Source organism: Conger conger, chromosome 3 (assembly GCF_963514075.1).
Source record: "Conger conger chromosome 3, fConCon1.1, whole genome shotgun sequence".
NCBI classification, from domain to species: Eukaryota; Metazoa; Chordata; class Actinopteri; order Anguilliformes; family Congridae; genus Conger; species Conger conger.
The window spans coordinates 62637784-62654411 of record NC_083762.1 but is presented as its reverse complement, the minus strand read 5'-3'; the positions used below and the strand labels follow the sequence as shown (position 1 = coordinate 62654411).

At 44.5% G+C, this 16628-nt stretch overlaps 2 protein-coding genes across 10 annotated transcripts in view; one reads left to right on the top strand and one right to left on the bottom strand.

The window, feature by feature from the left end:
• glsb (glutaminase b) overlaps nucleotides 1–4795 on the bottom strand; it is a 46430-nt gene extending 41635 nt beyond the window's left edge. For 3 of the 9 annotated variants that reach the window (XR_009708233.1, XM_061233712.1, XM_061233714.1), the window contains exon 1: nucleotides 4361–4795. Coding sequence is in view for 6 of the 9 variants with exons in the window: in XM_061233712.1 (XP_061089696.1) it covers nucleotides 4361–4656 (296 nt within the window). In the remaining 3 variants the exon portion in view is untranslated. Of the gene's footprint in view, nucleotides 1–258; nucleotides 471–783; nucleotides 810–1857; nucleotides 2027–4360 lie in introns of those variants that run through there. The other 6 variants (XM_061233719.1, XM_061233720.1, XM_061233715.1 and 3 more) reach the window with 4 other exon arrangements.
• The window catches only part of LOC133123804 (signal transducer and activator of transcription 4-like), a 97525-nt gene extending 83036 nt beyond the window's left edge, over nucleotides 1–14489 (top strand). The window contains exon 24 of the transcript XR_009708249.1: nucleotides 14440–14489. The gene's annotated coding sequence lies outside the window, so the exon portion shown is untranslated. The remainder of the gene's footprint in view (nucleotides 1–14439) is intronic.
• The last annotated feature ends 2139 nt before the right edge of the window (nucleotides 14490–16628 follow it).

Here is a 16628-nt window from a genome sequence, read left to right as displayed (position 1 = left end):
GATGACATTCGCATTTTTTGGTTTTGTTTCTAAAAATACACTGAGAAAATGCCTGCCCTGATGAGGGTAGTTTCTCTGTCCCGGAAATAAACCTCTGTGGAACACATTCCATTTTCTGCCCCCTCAGGACACGGATGACCTCAACTACTTCTTTTCCAGCCAGTACTTTTCCCAGATCAAAACTAACTGATGTGTGCAGCAATGACAGAAAACAACAATCATTATAATTAGCCCAGCAGACAAGAAGGCATCTCTTACCCTCTACACTTTTTCCTCTCTCCCTTTAACTCCTTATCCCCTTCTGTCTCTGTCTCTCTTTCTCTCTCTCTCGCCCAGGTCAGACAGAGTCTTCTCACAGTGGTTGTGAGTGTACTGGTTGCCATGGTGATATCAGCTCTGTAAGGGCAGAAACTGCCTCCAAAGAACATCATTTTTATAATGCCACACAAAACATTCTGTGTTACAGAAAGAGAAAGGTGCTGTAGCCAGAAAACTAGTTTTGCTTGTGTAATTACCAACTGGTGTCTTATGTCATAAATTAAAGATGAAAGAACGCATCATTCATATCTGATCCTGCAGTTTACAATCCCTCCGATTCTGGCCAGAAGAACATTAATGGCATCTTAATAACAGGGACGGGTGGTGCTGCAGTCAAAGGCTCCTATTTTAAACATATTGCCCTTGGCAAAAGTGTGCTACAGAGGGACAACCTGATTAGAGAAATTACTGATATGGCATTACATTTTTGACAGTTAGCTGAAGCTCTCATCCAGAGAAACTTACACAGCCCACATTCTTTACTTCAAACCTGCAGCCGCAGAGCCAGGAATTTCCATTTCCTGAGTAAATCAGGGTCCTTATAAGCACAATGCATAAGTGGAAGACCCCTGCAAGAAATGGCAGTTGGTTCAGGTGTTTGGCAAGAAAATCAACTGTTCAATAAAATAAATCGGCTGCAAATTCAGTTGCTGCTGGCTTCGACACTTCTGTATTGCACTAGCAGATTTCGATCTGCCATTGCCTATCTTAAATGAATTTCTCAAACAAGAGGGCAAACAGTCCCTGTTTGAAAAAATAGATTGACTCATGTCAACACTGTTTCCCGGGTTCACTACAAGCACCAAGATCCTGATCGGATATTTGCTTCGCTAAAGCAATAATAACTACACTGATGTATTGTAGGATAAGGGCTATGAATGGTAGTATCTTTATCCACGATGTGCAGGGGAGACGCTGCATACTAATGCGGGCAGCTTCAGTGCATCTGAACCCTGCAGGCATTACACACTAAACCTGAGGGAGAGAATTCACCGTCACAAAAACAGCGCGCCTCGACAAGACGTCCTGACATTTTATATCGCTCGCCGTTCCGGCCCGGCATCTCCTCCACAGCGCTGCCATCGCTGACAGGAAGTCTTAGTATCCCCTGGCAACCACCGCTATGAGATTTACCAGACAAACCTCATAAACCTTTGAAAGGGGGAAAGGAAAAGAAACTATGAATTCTTCAGGTACGTGCCAGGTGAGACCGAGATGTGAGAAAAGTGAGAGCGGCCATCTCGTCTACAGCTCGGGAATAAAGGCGGTCGGACTCTGGAAAGATGGGTGACGGCATTTACAGACTGCGCTTGGCTCATAAATGATGCAGCAGCACATGCCGGGGTGGGGGTGGTGCAGTGAGGGGTTTGCAGAGTTCAAGGAGAGCTTGTCAATGACAGGGGGCCCTTTCAGAGGGGGTCACAGACGTACCACAAGGAAGACACTCGTGCCACGGGTGTGTGCAGGTAGGGGGGAAGGGCTTAGGAACTCCACAGAGGCTCGGTGATAAACCGCAGATCAGAGAGAGGCTCCACTGACCTTCAGGAATCATTGCCAGCAGTCTGCATCGAGTCAGGTGATCTCCTCTTTGGGATACGCCCATAGCAGCCCGCTCCAGCGAATCCCACAGGAACTCGCAGGATTCCTCTTTATCATATAGATCATGCCCAGAACCAATCCATAATAATTTGTTTTTGTGAAAGATGCACTGTATCAGAACAATAAAAAACAGTGAGGACGAGCTTTATTAATGCAGCACGGTGAGCTCACTTCCACCCGGCACAGCAAGCTGCAACTATATTTACATATTTCATAACTACATTTTTCAAGGAAGAGACTGGTCTTCTTGCATAAATATGTAAAGGCTGCAGGGACACACAAACACACACACACACACGCACACACACACACACACACACATACACACACTTGTGCAGGTACTCCTGAGCACGTAAGCTAAGCATGCACAGAGGGCTTGTATAAAAACGTTCATAAGAAAAAGAACCACGACGCAAGCTGCTGCACACGTCTGACGCACGTGTCCGTAGGGGAACAGGAAGTCAGCTTTGGCACAGCCTCCTGCCATTAAAGCTCTCTCTCTCTCACTTATGTCGACCACTGGTGCGTACAGCACATATAGTCCAGTCCCCGAGGCACACCCAGTGGGTAGCCTGGCTCATCTGCATGGTAAATTTGTCCAGAGCAGGTTTGAAAATAGCACCGGTGTCGTGTCTGCGTGGGGGAGGGGAAACATGACACCTCTCTCAGCTGGAAGCAAAGACCTGCATGTGCCACCGTCTCCGCTCGTTGTTATGGAGACGCCGGCACAGCGGTAACCGTGAGAACACGTGATCTCCCCAGATAGTGCCACAGGGCCCACCCAAACCTGAAACACGTCTAATTTAAAATACAAATTACAACCGGCAATCGCTGCTTGGTTTATTCGAAAATCGATCGGTCCAAACTAGACCAGTCAAATGGTGATGCCAGTAAAGCAGTCAGAGATTAAATGGAGCCACACTTCAGTGGAAGGCGCTTCATTACTGGGGTACTACCAGTCAGCGTTGCCAGATGTAGCTACGGTAATTATCGTATTGTATGATAGTTTGACCCTTTGTACGATGTACGACCAATAATTTTTTTTTAAACCAAATGTGGATGCAGCCTGACTATCTCCCGTGAGACGCTCCCGTGAACCCTCCACCCCTCTGATTGACACTTCAGCCTAAAAAATGCAGATAGCAGCCAGGGAGCAGAAGTCAGATATGCGATATAATGACCTACTGTTTACACAACGGAGCCAGAGAGCGGGAGAGGGAAACGCTCAATCACAGGCCTAGCATGTCCCAGTTACAAAACAAAGCCTGGTACTGTTCTGTTTAAGAAACACTGTCCCATGTTTAATAATACGGCCCAGAGGTAAATAAAATCAAACGACTTGCGATAGGCCTACAAGCAGCAGGCCAGTACAATTATATACATAGGACTCCTACATGCGACAGTAGCCTACGTTTAACATACAGTTTAGTGGTCTTATTAGGGCTTTATATGTAATAAACTGTATTCGGTAAGTCTCTCAAGACCTGATATATGAAAATGGCATATTCTCGTCTCTTTCTTGAAATGGGACACTGAAAACTGCAATTAAAACGTAATCTTCATGAGTTCAGCATTGCAATTACGTAGCCTAAAAAATAGGTCCAAAGTCTTCAAAAAACAGCATTGAGCTTGCATGTGTGCTTCTGCATCCATTAGGTGACAGTGTACAGGGATTGGAATATCATCACGCGGTGCAGGTGGCAGGTAGGCAACGATACAGACAAACACAATCAGATGGGTTTGTTCTGCGAGCCGTAAACGCTAGCTCGCACTCGACACATAATCATGGAGCGCCGCGCTGCATTGAACATGACGGCATGTAAATCCGTTTGCACGCGCAAATGGTGAGTCACAATGTGCTGGAACGTGTGTGAAAAGATAATACGGCCAAACATCCCCAGAGATTAGTCAAAGTCTGCCGGTATAAATTCTTCTGTACAGCAGGGTTATGCTGATGACTCAGCCTCTGGGTGTTCTGCCAACACGCAGTGCTTGCAAATTGCGTTTTAATACTTAGGATAAAGCACTGTATTTATATAACCTCAAGAACACAGAATAGTGAAAGTGTTCGTGCGTATTGAGGCTTAGTCTGTCCAATGCTAAATGTCCTCCGTTGGATATTTGAAATTTTTTATATATTATTGAATTAATTCAGAACTTTATTATGTGCAGTTGAGTCATACATGTGCATAGTTAGGTAAGACTGGAAATTAGCCACCGATAAAATAGAATTACGTCAGACTTCTGTTGCTGTGTATTTCCTGACATCACTTCCTTGCTGGATTTTGTAACGTTTGTTTGCCACCGCAGCTAATTTAGACGAAGTTTTGAATAAAAAATAATACATAAATCAAGATTACACACCTGCACCTCAATGAAATCATACAACGTTAGCGACCACATTTAGTCTGCTTTCAAATTAGACTAACGTTACTTGACTTACTTCTCCGTTGCTGCCTCTTTGCTGGTTTCATCTTTCTTCGTCTGTTCGGTCGCCGTCACGCCGTCCTCGGTCTTGGTGCAATAGTATTTGACCCCTGTGGAGGGGTACAGTAAAGGTCGATATCCTCCGGCATGGAACGTCTTCAGTTTTGATAACGCTCTGACATCGTGACAAGCGGTCCTAAAACAGTAGGAGGTTGGAGATGACGTTTTAATTCTAGCAATACCTGATAAAGGACGCTTAAGGTTGGATTGAAACAACTCCTTTAGCACTGTTGGGAACCTAAACTGTAACATTTCAATCCCGTCAAGCTAGTTAAAGGAATTTTTTTCTCTAGGTAAATCTGGATTATTAAATCTAAATCGCGTGTATACCAGTCCCCGGTATCTGTTCGTCCACAAGGCACAGAGCGCTGTAATAATTCTGTACCGTAAAGTCGCTAGTACTCAGTGGACAAAATCATTTGGTTCACACCCCCGACAAATCCTATTGGTATAAAGACTGTTTGGTGGCTTGCATATCAGCTTTCCGATTGGCTGAATGTTGTGCTATTCATTCATGACTTTTTTCACATCAATGGCATTCGAATCACGAAGGACAAGGACATCGTGCATCACAAGCTACCACGTGGATTCAGTTTTTCTCAGAGTCTAGCGCCAAGCAATTAGAATTCAAAATAATTGCAAAATAATTAAAAACAATTAGAACAGTAAAAACCAAAATGCTTAAATATGCTTAAAGGAAGTTCGATTAAAAATGGTTCAAAGACAAGCTGATGTGAGACTTTTCACGTCATCTACGACGTAATTTTCTTGTCCCAGCACTTTAAAACGTAAAGGGGCAGCTCAATTTGCCACACCGACCTCCAGAAAGGACCTGCCAGGAGGAATCTGTTATATTTCATAATAATAATAATAATAATAATAATAATTATTATTATTATTATTATTATTCTTATTATTATTATTATTATTAAATTATTATTAAATTATTATTAAATTATTATTATTATTATAGCAACAACATTACTAGATCATATTCAAATAATTAATTATTTAGAATATATAAAACAATATGATTACATAACAATGAATTCAATATTTAGAATACATCCCAGAAATCAACACATCTAAATAACAGGTTCTTCAAGCAATCCTAGGATGCTTAGGAGAACCCTTTTTCACACAGGGGTTCATTTTCAAACTTACAAAGGTTCAAATATTAACTGGTGACAGAGGATGTGTAGAAGCAGCAGTTTTAAATATCTTTGTTTAAATGCTTGAATACATTTTTGGAACTTGAGGCTGAGGGATGGCTTGGGGATGAAGATGTGGATGAATAAACATATTAGTAAGGACAGATCCAGTAAGAGAGGTCGGGTGTGGCTGTTTATATATGAGAACATTTTAATGTGCAAGAAATTCCAGAAATGGACCCATTCATGCTTAATGAGGATAGTTGGATTAAGCTTATTGGGAACAAGAAGAGGGTCTTAACATGGAAGTGTATTACCGACCGCCAGCCAGAGGACTTTTTAGATGTTATGAATGACCTTTTTTGACACAGTATGTCAGTCGGCCTATAAGAGAGCAATCGATTCTAAATCTGGTAAATATGTAATGATTCTGACAGAATTTGTATTGAGGTAGTGGAACCTCTTGGGACAAGTGATCATTCCACAATAGGTTTTGATGTATTTTGGCAAAATAAGAGGGGTTCCTCTAAGCCAACTTTAAAAGATGCTATCAAATTTACGTAATGTAGACTGGGAGCAAGTTCCTTTATTGCAGGACTGTGAATGAAAAGTAAGGCAGGTTCAAAAGGGTTATATTAGATACGCAGTGTAAATTAATTCCAAAGGTGCGGAAAAGTATGTTGAAAAATCAGTCTCCACAGTGGATGAATAAAGCTATACATAAGAGTTTGCAAAAAAAGAATAAGCTCTCCAAGGAATCGCCACATTAAAGTGGTGGAGGGGTTTGTGTGTCCCGGTGATCCTGGGAGCTATGTTTTCGGGGGCATGAGCATTGGCATTAGACCAGTAGGGTCTCCCAAGGCAAATTGGTCCCGGGGGAGGGGCCAGACTAAGAGCGATTCAAAGACTCCATGACACTGCCTCACAAGTACCAAGCAACCTCGCCCGGAAAAGGGAAACCAGTGCCCCCTTCTGGAGCCAGACCCAGGAGGGGAGCACGTCGGCGAGCGTCTGATGGCCGGGCCTTATCCTATGGGGCCCGGCCAGGCACAGCCGGAATTGGTAATGTGGGGTCACCGCCCTGTGGGCTCACCACCTGCAGGGGTCGGCATCGGAGTCCGGTGCTTTGCCCAACGGTCAGTGGGCAAAGGCAGGGATCCGGGCCCACTGATCCTCGGCATCGCAGACTGGTTCTGGGGACGTGGAACGTCACCTCTCTGGTGGGGAAGGAACCGGAGCTGGTGCGGGAGGCGGAGTGGTACCAACTAGATATAGTTGGGCTCACCTCCATGCACAGCACTGGTTCCGGAACCAAACTCCTGGAGAGGGGCTGGACTCTGTTCTTTTCTGGAGTTGCTCAGGATGAGAGGCGCCGGGCAGGTGTGGGGATACTCACAAGCCACCAGCTGAGTGCCACTGTGTTGGAGTGCCACCCGGGGAATGAGAGGGTCGCCTCTTTGCGACTACATGTCGCTGGGGGGAAAACTCTGACTGTCGTTTCTGCTTATGCACATGAAGGAGTATCCGGCCTTCTTGGAGTCACTGGGCAGCTTCCTGGAAAGGGTGCCGCCCGGAGACTTCAACGCTCACGTGGGCAACAACGGAGAAACCTGGAAGGGGGTGATTGGGAGGAATGGCCTGCCTGATCTTAACCCGAGCGGTGTCTTGTTATTGGACTTCTGTGCTGGTCATGGATTGTCCATAACGAACACCATGTTCGAGCATAGGGTAGCTCATAAGTGTACTTGGTACCAGAGCACCTTAGGCCAAAGATTGATGATCAACTTTGTGGTCGTATCATCAGACCTGCGGCCGTATGTCTTGGACACTCGAGTGAAGAAAGGAGCAGAGCTGTCAACTGATCACCACCTGGTGGTGAGTTTGATCAAATGGCCGGGGAGGCTGCTAGACAGACCCGGTAAATCCAAACGTGTAGTGAGGGTGAACTGGGAAAATCTGGCGGAGGCCCCCGTCCGCGAGGTCTCCAACTCCCACCTCTGGAGGAACTTCTCACACATCTCGGGGGAGGCTGGGGACATGGAGTGCGAGTGGGCCATGTTCAAAGCCTCCATTGCAGATGCAGCAAGCAGGAGCTGTAGAAGGTCATCGGTGCCTGTTGGGGCTGCAACCCAAGAGGCCGTCAAACTGAAGAAGGAGCCTTTCGGGTTTGGCTGGCCCGGGGGTCCCCTGAAGCAGCAGACAGGTTCGGGGAGGCTATGGAGAAGGACTTTTGGTTGGCGTCGAGGAAGTTCTGGTAAACCATCCGACGACTCTGAAAGGGAAAGCAGGGCTTGTCTCAGGCTGTTTTCAGCTGGGGAGGAGAACTGCTGACCCGGACTGGGGATGTTGTCGGGCAGTGGAAAGAGCACTTTGAGGAACTCCTGAACCCGAACAACACGTCCTCTGTGGAAGAGGCAGAGCCTGAAGACTCTAGATGCCTCCTGGGCGCCTCCCTTCGGAGGTTTTCCGGGCTCGTCCAACTCGGCGGAGACCCCGAGGTAGACCCAGAACCCGCTGGAGAGATTATATATCTCTCCTGGCCTGGGAACGCCTCGGGATCCCCCAGGAGGAGCTGGAATGCGTTGCTGGGGAGAGGGACGCCTGGAATACCCAGTTTAGCCTACTGCCACCGCGATCCAACTCCGGATAAGCGGGTGAAAATGGATGGATGGATGGAGAATAAACTGTATAAGATACAGTACTGTGCAAAAGTTTCAGGCAGGTGTGAAAAAATGCTGTAAAATAAGAATGCTTTCAAAAATAGAAATGTTAATAGTTTATTTTCATCAATTAACAAAATGCATGAAAGGAAGAAGTGAATGAAAGGAAGAAAAATCAAAATCAAATCAATATTTCGTGTGACCACCCTTTGCCTTCAAAACAGCATCAATTCCTCTAGGTATACTTGCACACAGTTTTTGAAGGAATTTGGCTGGTAGGTTGTTCCAAACATCTTGGAGAACTAACCACAGTTCTACTGTGGATTTTGACAGCCTCAAAAGCTTCTGTCTCTTGGGGTGTCTTGGTGGCGCAGCCTGCAGAGCACTGACCGCATGCTCATTATGAGCCGTGACGTCAACGGTTCGAATCCGACCGTCTGACAATTTGTCGCATGTCTTTCCCTCTCTCTCGCCCCCATTCTTCCTGTCTCTATATACTGTCCAATAAAGCTGAAAAAGGCCTAAAAAATATCTTTAAAAAAAAAGCTTCTGTCTCTTCATGTGATCCCAGACAGACTGGATGATGTTGAGATCAGGGCTCTGTGGGGGCCATACCATCACTACCAGGACTATGCTGAAGATAGTTCTTAGTGACATTGGCTGTATGTTTGGGGTCGTTGTCCTGCTGCAGAATAAATTTGGGGCCAATCAGATGCCTCCCTGATGGTATTGCATGATGGATAAGTATCTGCCTGTACTTCTCAGCATTAAGGAGACCATTAATTCTGACCAAATCCCCAACTCCATTTGCAGAAATGCAGCCCCAAACTTGCAAGGAACCTCCACCATGCTTCACTGTTGCCTGCTCTCCAGCCCTTCAGGAAACAAACTGCCTTCTGCTACAACCAAATATTTAAATATTTCTGCACCCCAGTTCCTGTGTTTTTGTGCATAGTTGAGTTGCTTGGCCTTGTTTCCACATCGGAGGTATGGCCTTTTGGCTGCAATTCTTTCATGAAGACCACTTCTGACCAGACTTCTCCGCACAGTAGATGGGTGTACCTGGGACCCACTGGTTTCTGCCAATTCTGAGCTGATGGCACTGCTGGACATCTTCCGAATGCGAAGGAAAGTAAGCATAATGTGTCTTTCATCTGCTGCCGACCTCTGCATCTACGGTCCTCAACGTTGCCTGTTTCTTTGTGCTTCTTCAACAGAGCTTGGACAGCACATCTGGGAACACCTGTCTGCCTTAAAATTTCTGCCTGGTAGAGACCTTGCTGATGCAGTATAACTACCTTGTGTCTTGTTGCTGTGCTGTCTTGCCATGGTGTATGACTTCTGACATTAAACTTCTTCAGCAACCTCACCTTGGAAGCAGTGTTTGGCTGTTCCTCACCCAGTTTTAACCCTCCTACACAGCTGTTTCTTTTTCAGTTAATGATTGTGTTTCAACCTACATATTAAATTGATGATCATTAGCTCCTGTTTGGTATAATTTGTTAATTACACACCTGACTATATGCCTACAAAATCTTTGTGCAAGTGTATCTAGAAGAATTGATGCTGGTTTGAAGGCAAAGGGTGGTCATACCAAATTCTTACTTTACAGCATTTTTTTCTCACCTGCCTAAAGCTTTTGCACAGGACTGTATATAAATATATTGTAATATGCAGACTAAGGTTAAAAAATAACTAACGTTAGCCAAAAAGCTATTTGAAAGACAAATGGCCTTTCAGGTTCTAGTCAATGTGTGGTTGCTGTAAAATAGGCCAGGATGCTCGGATACCTGAGCAAGAGTATTGTGTGTAAATCTAAGAAAGCTATACTCACTTTATACAATGCCCTTGTTAGACCACACTGTGTGCAGTTCTGTGGACCGCACTATAACAAAGCTATAGAGGCGCTGGAAAAGGTTCAAAGGGCAACCAGACTGAATCCATGTAAAAAATTATAAAAGTTAGAATAGACTTAAGGATTTAGGGGGGATTTGAATGAGGCTTTTAAATTCATTAAAGGGATTAACAAAGTGAGCTACAGGTGATTTTTCTGGGTGAGTTTGGTTAGCAGAAAGAGAGAGCATAAATGGAAATCAGCAATGGATAAATCCCACACAGTTATTAGGACATATTTCTTCACACAGAGTGGTAACTGTGTGGAACAATTTGCCAGGACATGTAGTGGAGGCAGAAACACTGGTTGTTTTCATGGTAGGAAAATCGAGCATTGCTGCAATTACAGTACATGGCTGAGGCAGGTGTTGGGGCAAAGTTTTTTCATAAAAGCAAGTTTAAGAATGAGGTTTACCCAAAGATTGACATCCCTTTTACTTGTGCAGCATTCTGGTTTATGGTACTGGAATTTCAGCAGTAGGTTTGAGTCCCATGAGAGTTGGGTATTGCTATGTAAATATCCACTTGTGTGAATGGATGTAATGTAAACAATATTTTCCACTTGCAATGGAAAATTAATACATTCTGGATTGTTAATAGGCGGCACGGATGGTGCAGTGGGTAGCACTGCCGCCTCACAGCAAGGAGGTCCTGGGTTCGAATCCCCGTCGGCCAGGGCCTCTCTGTGCGGAGTTTGCATGTTCTCCCCGTGTCTGCGTGGGTTTCCTCCGGGTACTCCGGTTTCCTCCCACAGTCCAAAGACATGCACGTTAGGCTGATTGGAGAGTCTAAATTGCCCGTAGGTATGAGTGTGTGAGTGAATGGTGTGTGTGCCCTGTGATAGACTGGCGACCTGTCCAGGGTGTATTCCTGCCTTTCGCCCAATGTATGCTGGGATAGGCTCCAGCCCCCCTGCGACCCTGATCAGGATAAGCGGGTTCAGATAATGGATGGATGGATGTATTGTTAATTAATTAAGAATGTACGCACATCCATACCTCTTTGATCAGTTGAAATGAGCGGACAGCACAAATTGGTTGGACATTTTTTGGATTACTATAATATATTCTCCTGGTATTCCATCTCTGAATGCTGGTAGTTTCACACTATGATTCAGATCTTGAGAATGGGAGGTAGCTATTAGCTTGTTGCTAATAGCCCTTAACCTCAACCTTATGGGGGCGACATGGCTCAGGCAGTAAGAGCAGTTGTCTGGTAGTCGGAGGGTTGCTGGTTTGATCCCCCGCCCGGGCTGTGTCGAAGTGTCCCTGAGCAAGACACCTAACCCCCAAATGCTCCTGACGAGCTGGTCGGCCCCTTGCATGGCAGCCAATTGCCGTTGGTGTGTGAGTGTGTGTATGAATGGGTGAATGAGAAGCATCAATTGTACAGCGCTTTAGATAAAGGCGCTATATAAATGCCTACCATTTACCATTTGCCAAAATGTTATGCCTGGACTTTACCTCAAACAGGTGGCCATGACTGAACCATATTACTGGTAAATAAAATTCAACCTACGAGCTATGTTTTTATTATAGATGTCAGAATTGAACACAGGAGAGTCAGTATTGAAAACAGAACTACAAGGTTCACAGAAATGGGTGTCGTTGGCAGATTCTACTTGCTGAGTGAATTGTTTTGTGCAGGATTTTGTTTATTGTCTACACAGGTACACATATTGTTCACTGCACAGCAGTGTCCTGGCCATATTCCCATAAAAAATGGATTAATACATCAGTCCTCCTAATCAACCCCTATATCTCATTTACTACATTTAATACTTTGTATTACTACGTAATATACACACACCACACATACTTTGAATTCTCAGGTACTGCAAAAGTGAACCAAGTTCTCAGTTGAGCTTCATTGTTAAATGAAGGTTAATAATAAAACATTCTTAAGGTGGGTAAGAAAATAAATATAGCCTAAAAGCAGGTGTAGGTGATAGAAATAATGAACTAATTTGTGCTTCTATTGCTGTTTATGTTTCTCAGTTGATGCAGGCGAGACCTGAGATATTTTTAGGCCTGCTTGCTGTGAGGAAACTTTCCAGTTTTGATTGTTGGCAGTTTAGTTTACTATTACAGCAAATGAGGGAGAATGCTGTCCTGGTGGGTGACACTGGCATTCTTCTTAGTGGACAACAGCACACTTGTCTTCAGACATCCTGATTGGCCGACAGAAATTTTGTGACTTCTGCTATCTCCAGGGCTATGTGTTGTCATAGCAATGTAGGCACTGTTGATCAATTCTGAGGAGGTAAAATGGGGCAGTCAGCCCGTTGGAGAGGCAGGCCACCGATCTGGGAAAATATCACGTGTGAGAAAGGGAACTTCTGGCTCAAATTAATGATCCATTCAGGGGACAAACCTCACAGCCTGCTGGGAGATATTAAGAAGCAATCTGTCTGGCAGGAGGTAATATGTAACATCTTTGAGCCGTTACCCTGCCTACAATCTTTTAATATCTCCACACCGCTACTACTACTACTACTACTACTACTAGTAAGCACATACAGTGCAGTCCATAAGCATTTGAATGGTGGGACAATTTCTGTTCTTTCGGCTCTGTACTCCAGCGCTTAGAAATTGATTTAAAATGATAGAATGAATATGAGGTCAAAAAGCACTATAATTATAATTATAAAATCGCTTCCTTAGTAAAGGTATACAAAGCTTTCACTATCTAGTCTTGATTCTATGCTTTTTCCTTTGGAGTCTTGTTTGTCAAAATGGCCAGTGCTGGTGCATGTTTGGGATCATTGGCTTGCTATTTCTTTAATAATTGTTATCATACGCCTGCTGGTATCACCACACTCTCTTCTTCAAACCATTAGTCAATTTTACTGGTGTCAGGGAACTGATTAATTGATCAACTTTTTTCATTTATAGGTAATCAATGCCATATAAAGTAGTGATGCATCTAACTGTCTGACTGTATTACTGGGGGTGGGTTGGACTCAATCTCCTTATTGCAGATGTCTCCTTAATAGAAGAAGCCATGCTAAGAGGGGCAATGCCTAACAGCTCAGCACATTGGCTCCTTCCCACTCTCTCTCACAGAGCGTGCTTCCTACAGGAAGAGCCAAAGGCGCAAAGGAAGTGGGCTGAGCTGGTAGAGCACTCCCAGCAATGGATGAATGGTCGAGTGTGATGAAAAATCAGAGTGACATTCACACAAGGCCCCAAAATAAACAGTGTGCTCCCTGTAACGCTCCCCTCAACAGCAGAGGTGGTGGGTGTCCACAGTGCTGTATGAGAGTGTGTGTTTATCTTTTCAGAATATCCTCCCAGACCCACCCCAGAAATCAGGAGCATTTTACTGATGAGTCATCTGCTACTCCAGAAGGTTCCAGCTCAACATGGGTCTTTTTGCTCTATATGGGGCACTCTGTGACTCAGCGAGAGGGAGAGGGAGAGGAAGGGAGGGAGAGAGAAAGAGGCTTAGTTTCAGGAAAGGGGTCAGGCAAAGAACTCAGCATAGGTCTTTTTGCTCTATGTGGGGCACTCTATGACTCAGCAAGAGAGGGAGAGGGAGAGAGCGAGAGAGACTTTGAAAAAAAGGGTCTGTTTTTTGAAAGGGGTCAGTCAAAGAACTACAACCCCTGCCTCCACAGTGGAAATACAATGATGTGGAACTAAATCAATCCCATAAAGATATGAGGCATATGGTCACGTGAATTAGGTCAAATAACTGCAGTGCGCATTGTGAGAGATGTATAGGAATTGACACGGCTGTGGCAGTTGAGCACTCCCTCTCCGCATTGTTGAATGCAGCTGGTCTTTGCAGTAAAATGGTGTGGGCCAGAAGCTCTGGGCAAACAATCAGGAGATGTGCCTTAAAAGTTAACACGCTTACACATCAGCCGAATTAAACATTTGATCTGTATCAGCTGGATATTTGGTCAGGGATAAACATTTAGAAAAACATAGTTTCAGTTTTATTTTGCACTTTGTTATATTACAAACATGTATTTTTATTTTAAATGTTATTTAAATAGCCTGTAACGGATGGCCAGAAATAATTGTCAGAAGGCAAACCAGTGACACACAATGCATTAGGATCTCATCTTCGTTATTTTTTCGAAAGCATGAATAGATAAATAAATAATATACTGACACAGAACGTGGTCAGTAAGACAAGTTCATGAACTAAGACGTTAAAAACAAAATAAACACGGGGGACACTGTGAATATAGTACATAAATTAGACACCAAGCTATGTTAAGTGAACCATAATACAACAAAAGGGAACATCATATGTTACATTTAAGAGATATAAAAGTGGCAATTACTACATTAAAATTAAATACGAAAGATGCGGAAGAGGGGCGGCACGGATGGTGCAGTGGGTAGCACTGCCGCCTCACAGCAAGGAGGTCCTGGGTTCGAATCCCCGTCAGCCGGGGCCTCTCTGTGCGGAGTTTGCATGTTCTCCCTGTGTCTGCGTGGGTTTCCTCTGGGTACTCCGGTTTCCTCCCACAGTCCAAAGACATGCACGTTAGGCTGATTGGAGAGTCTAAATTGCCCGTAGGTATGAGTGTGTGAGTGAATGGTGTGTGTGCCCTGCGATGGACTGGCGACCTGTCCAGGGTGTATTCCTGCCTTTCGCCCAATGTATGCTGGGATAGGCTCCAGCCCCCCTGCGACCCTGATCAGGATAAGCGGGTTCAGATAATGGATGGATGGATGGATGCGGAAGAGGTTTATCTGGGATCTATAAAGCTTAGGCTAACTCCAACAATACATTTTGTCTTGTGCTGCCGTCTTGTGGTCAAATTCCGTATTACGTTTAACGCAAAGGGTAAATTATCTGCTTTTATGTAGAACGAAATGCACACCTTACCTTATATTCGTTTTTACATTCACATTTTTAGCCACACCATGCGAAATTATTCAAGAGAACCCAAAAATACATCGCTGAAACTTCTAGTACATCGTTACACAATTTCAGGAAGACAAACACTCGCCTGTTTGATAAATTTAAGAGAACTGACCGTCAGAATACGAGTAGGGCCTACGTGTTTAATCCTTTTCTGCATGGTGAGGGAACCAATAGAAATACCGCGCTCCCCCCAACACACACGCTCTCTCTCTCTACAGTTGTTTTTATTATTTTGCACATTGCTTGGTGTAACTTCGCAGCTCAATAGCTGGGTTGTATATTAGTTACTTCACCACATATAAAGGACAGCGCATATGCTACATGAAATAACCATTTCCAAACAACGTAGACCTAGGCTACCTCCGCAAATCGAACATTCATTGGTAAACAAAATACTTTTTAAAACAAAGTAAAACACATTAAACGCGATGCTGTGATGACACTTTCCTTTTACGGCTGTTTTCTCACTTAGAACAAAATTAAAATAAAAATCTGGGAAACTTAAACGTGGGAGAAATGTTAGCGGGGGCCCCAAAGACGGTAATTAAACAGGCTCTGACAGCTTTTAAACAAGCATGCGTTGACACTGCTCAGCAGAGGTTTACGAATTGTGGATTAGAAAAAAAGCTTTATCCCTCTGAAAATGGAGAGAAGACAATTTACTGACGCCTACACAGGCTCCCGAGCGCCATCAGTTTCACGCAATGTTAACCGAAGATGACGACTCGTCCGCCAGTCCCACTCTGCTCAGCGGCGCGTTCCCTCCCACCGCATCTGAAGCGGCCCACAGTTGGTCTCTCGCCACGGCGACCTATGTGCGACATCCCGGAGGAGGCAGTAATGTAGGACTAGTGCTCCTTCCGCCGTGGGCGTTCAGTGGGGTGCTTATCGGCACGGTTTTAGAGACAAAGCCGGCCTAAGTGCGTTTGTGAGAGCGCAGAAAACAGACACATCTACGTAAGAGTGAGTCATTACATAGTTTCAAAATGTGTAAATATGATGCACATGATAATGAACTGTGAAGACCACAAGTTTACCTACAGAGACCTATTTTCTGGCCTTGTAATCTTTTCCTCCTGAAGTGCTGTGACAGCTCCTAGATCACGAAAGACTCGACAATGAAATGTAGGCTGTGTGATACGCATGGCATAGAATTTGGCCTACACTCAGTGAGCACTTTATTAGGTATTTATAGACTTATTTTTTAGACGTATTGGTCTTCTGCTGCTGTAGCCAATCCTCTCAGAGGTTATTTGCGTTACTGTTACCTTCCTGTCAGCTTCGACCAGTCTGGCCATTCTGTTCCGACAAGCCGTTTTCGCCTGCAGAAATGCTGCTCACTGGATGTTTTTTGTTTTTTTCCACCATTCTGTTGTGTATGAAAATCACAGGATATCGGCAGTTTTTTGAGACACTGAAACCTGGCACCAACATTCATTCCACGGTCACAGTCACTTAGATCACATGCCTTCCCCATTCTGACATTTGGCCTGAAAAACAGCTGAACCTCTTGACCATGTCTGCATGCTTTTATGCATTTAGTTCTGCCACATGAGTGGCCGGTTAAATATTTAAGAAGCTGGTAGACAAGTCTACCTAATAAATTGCTCACTGAGTGTATATGGGCTATTAG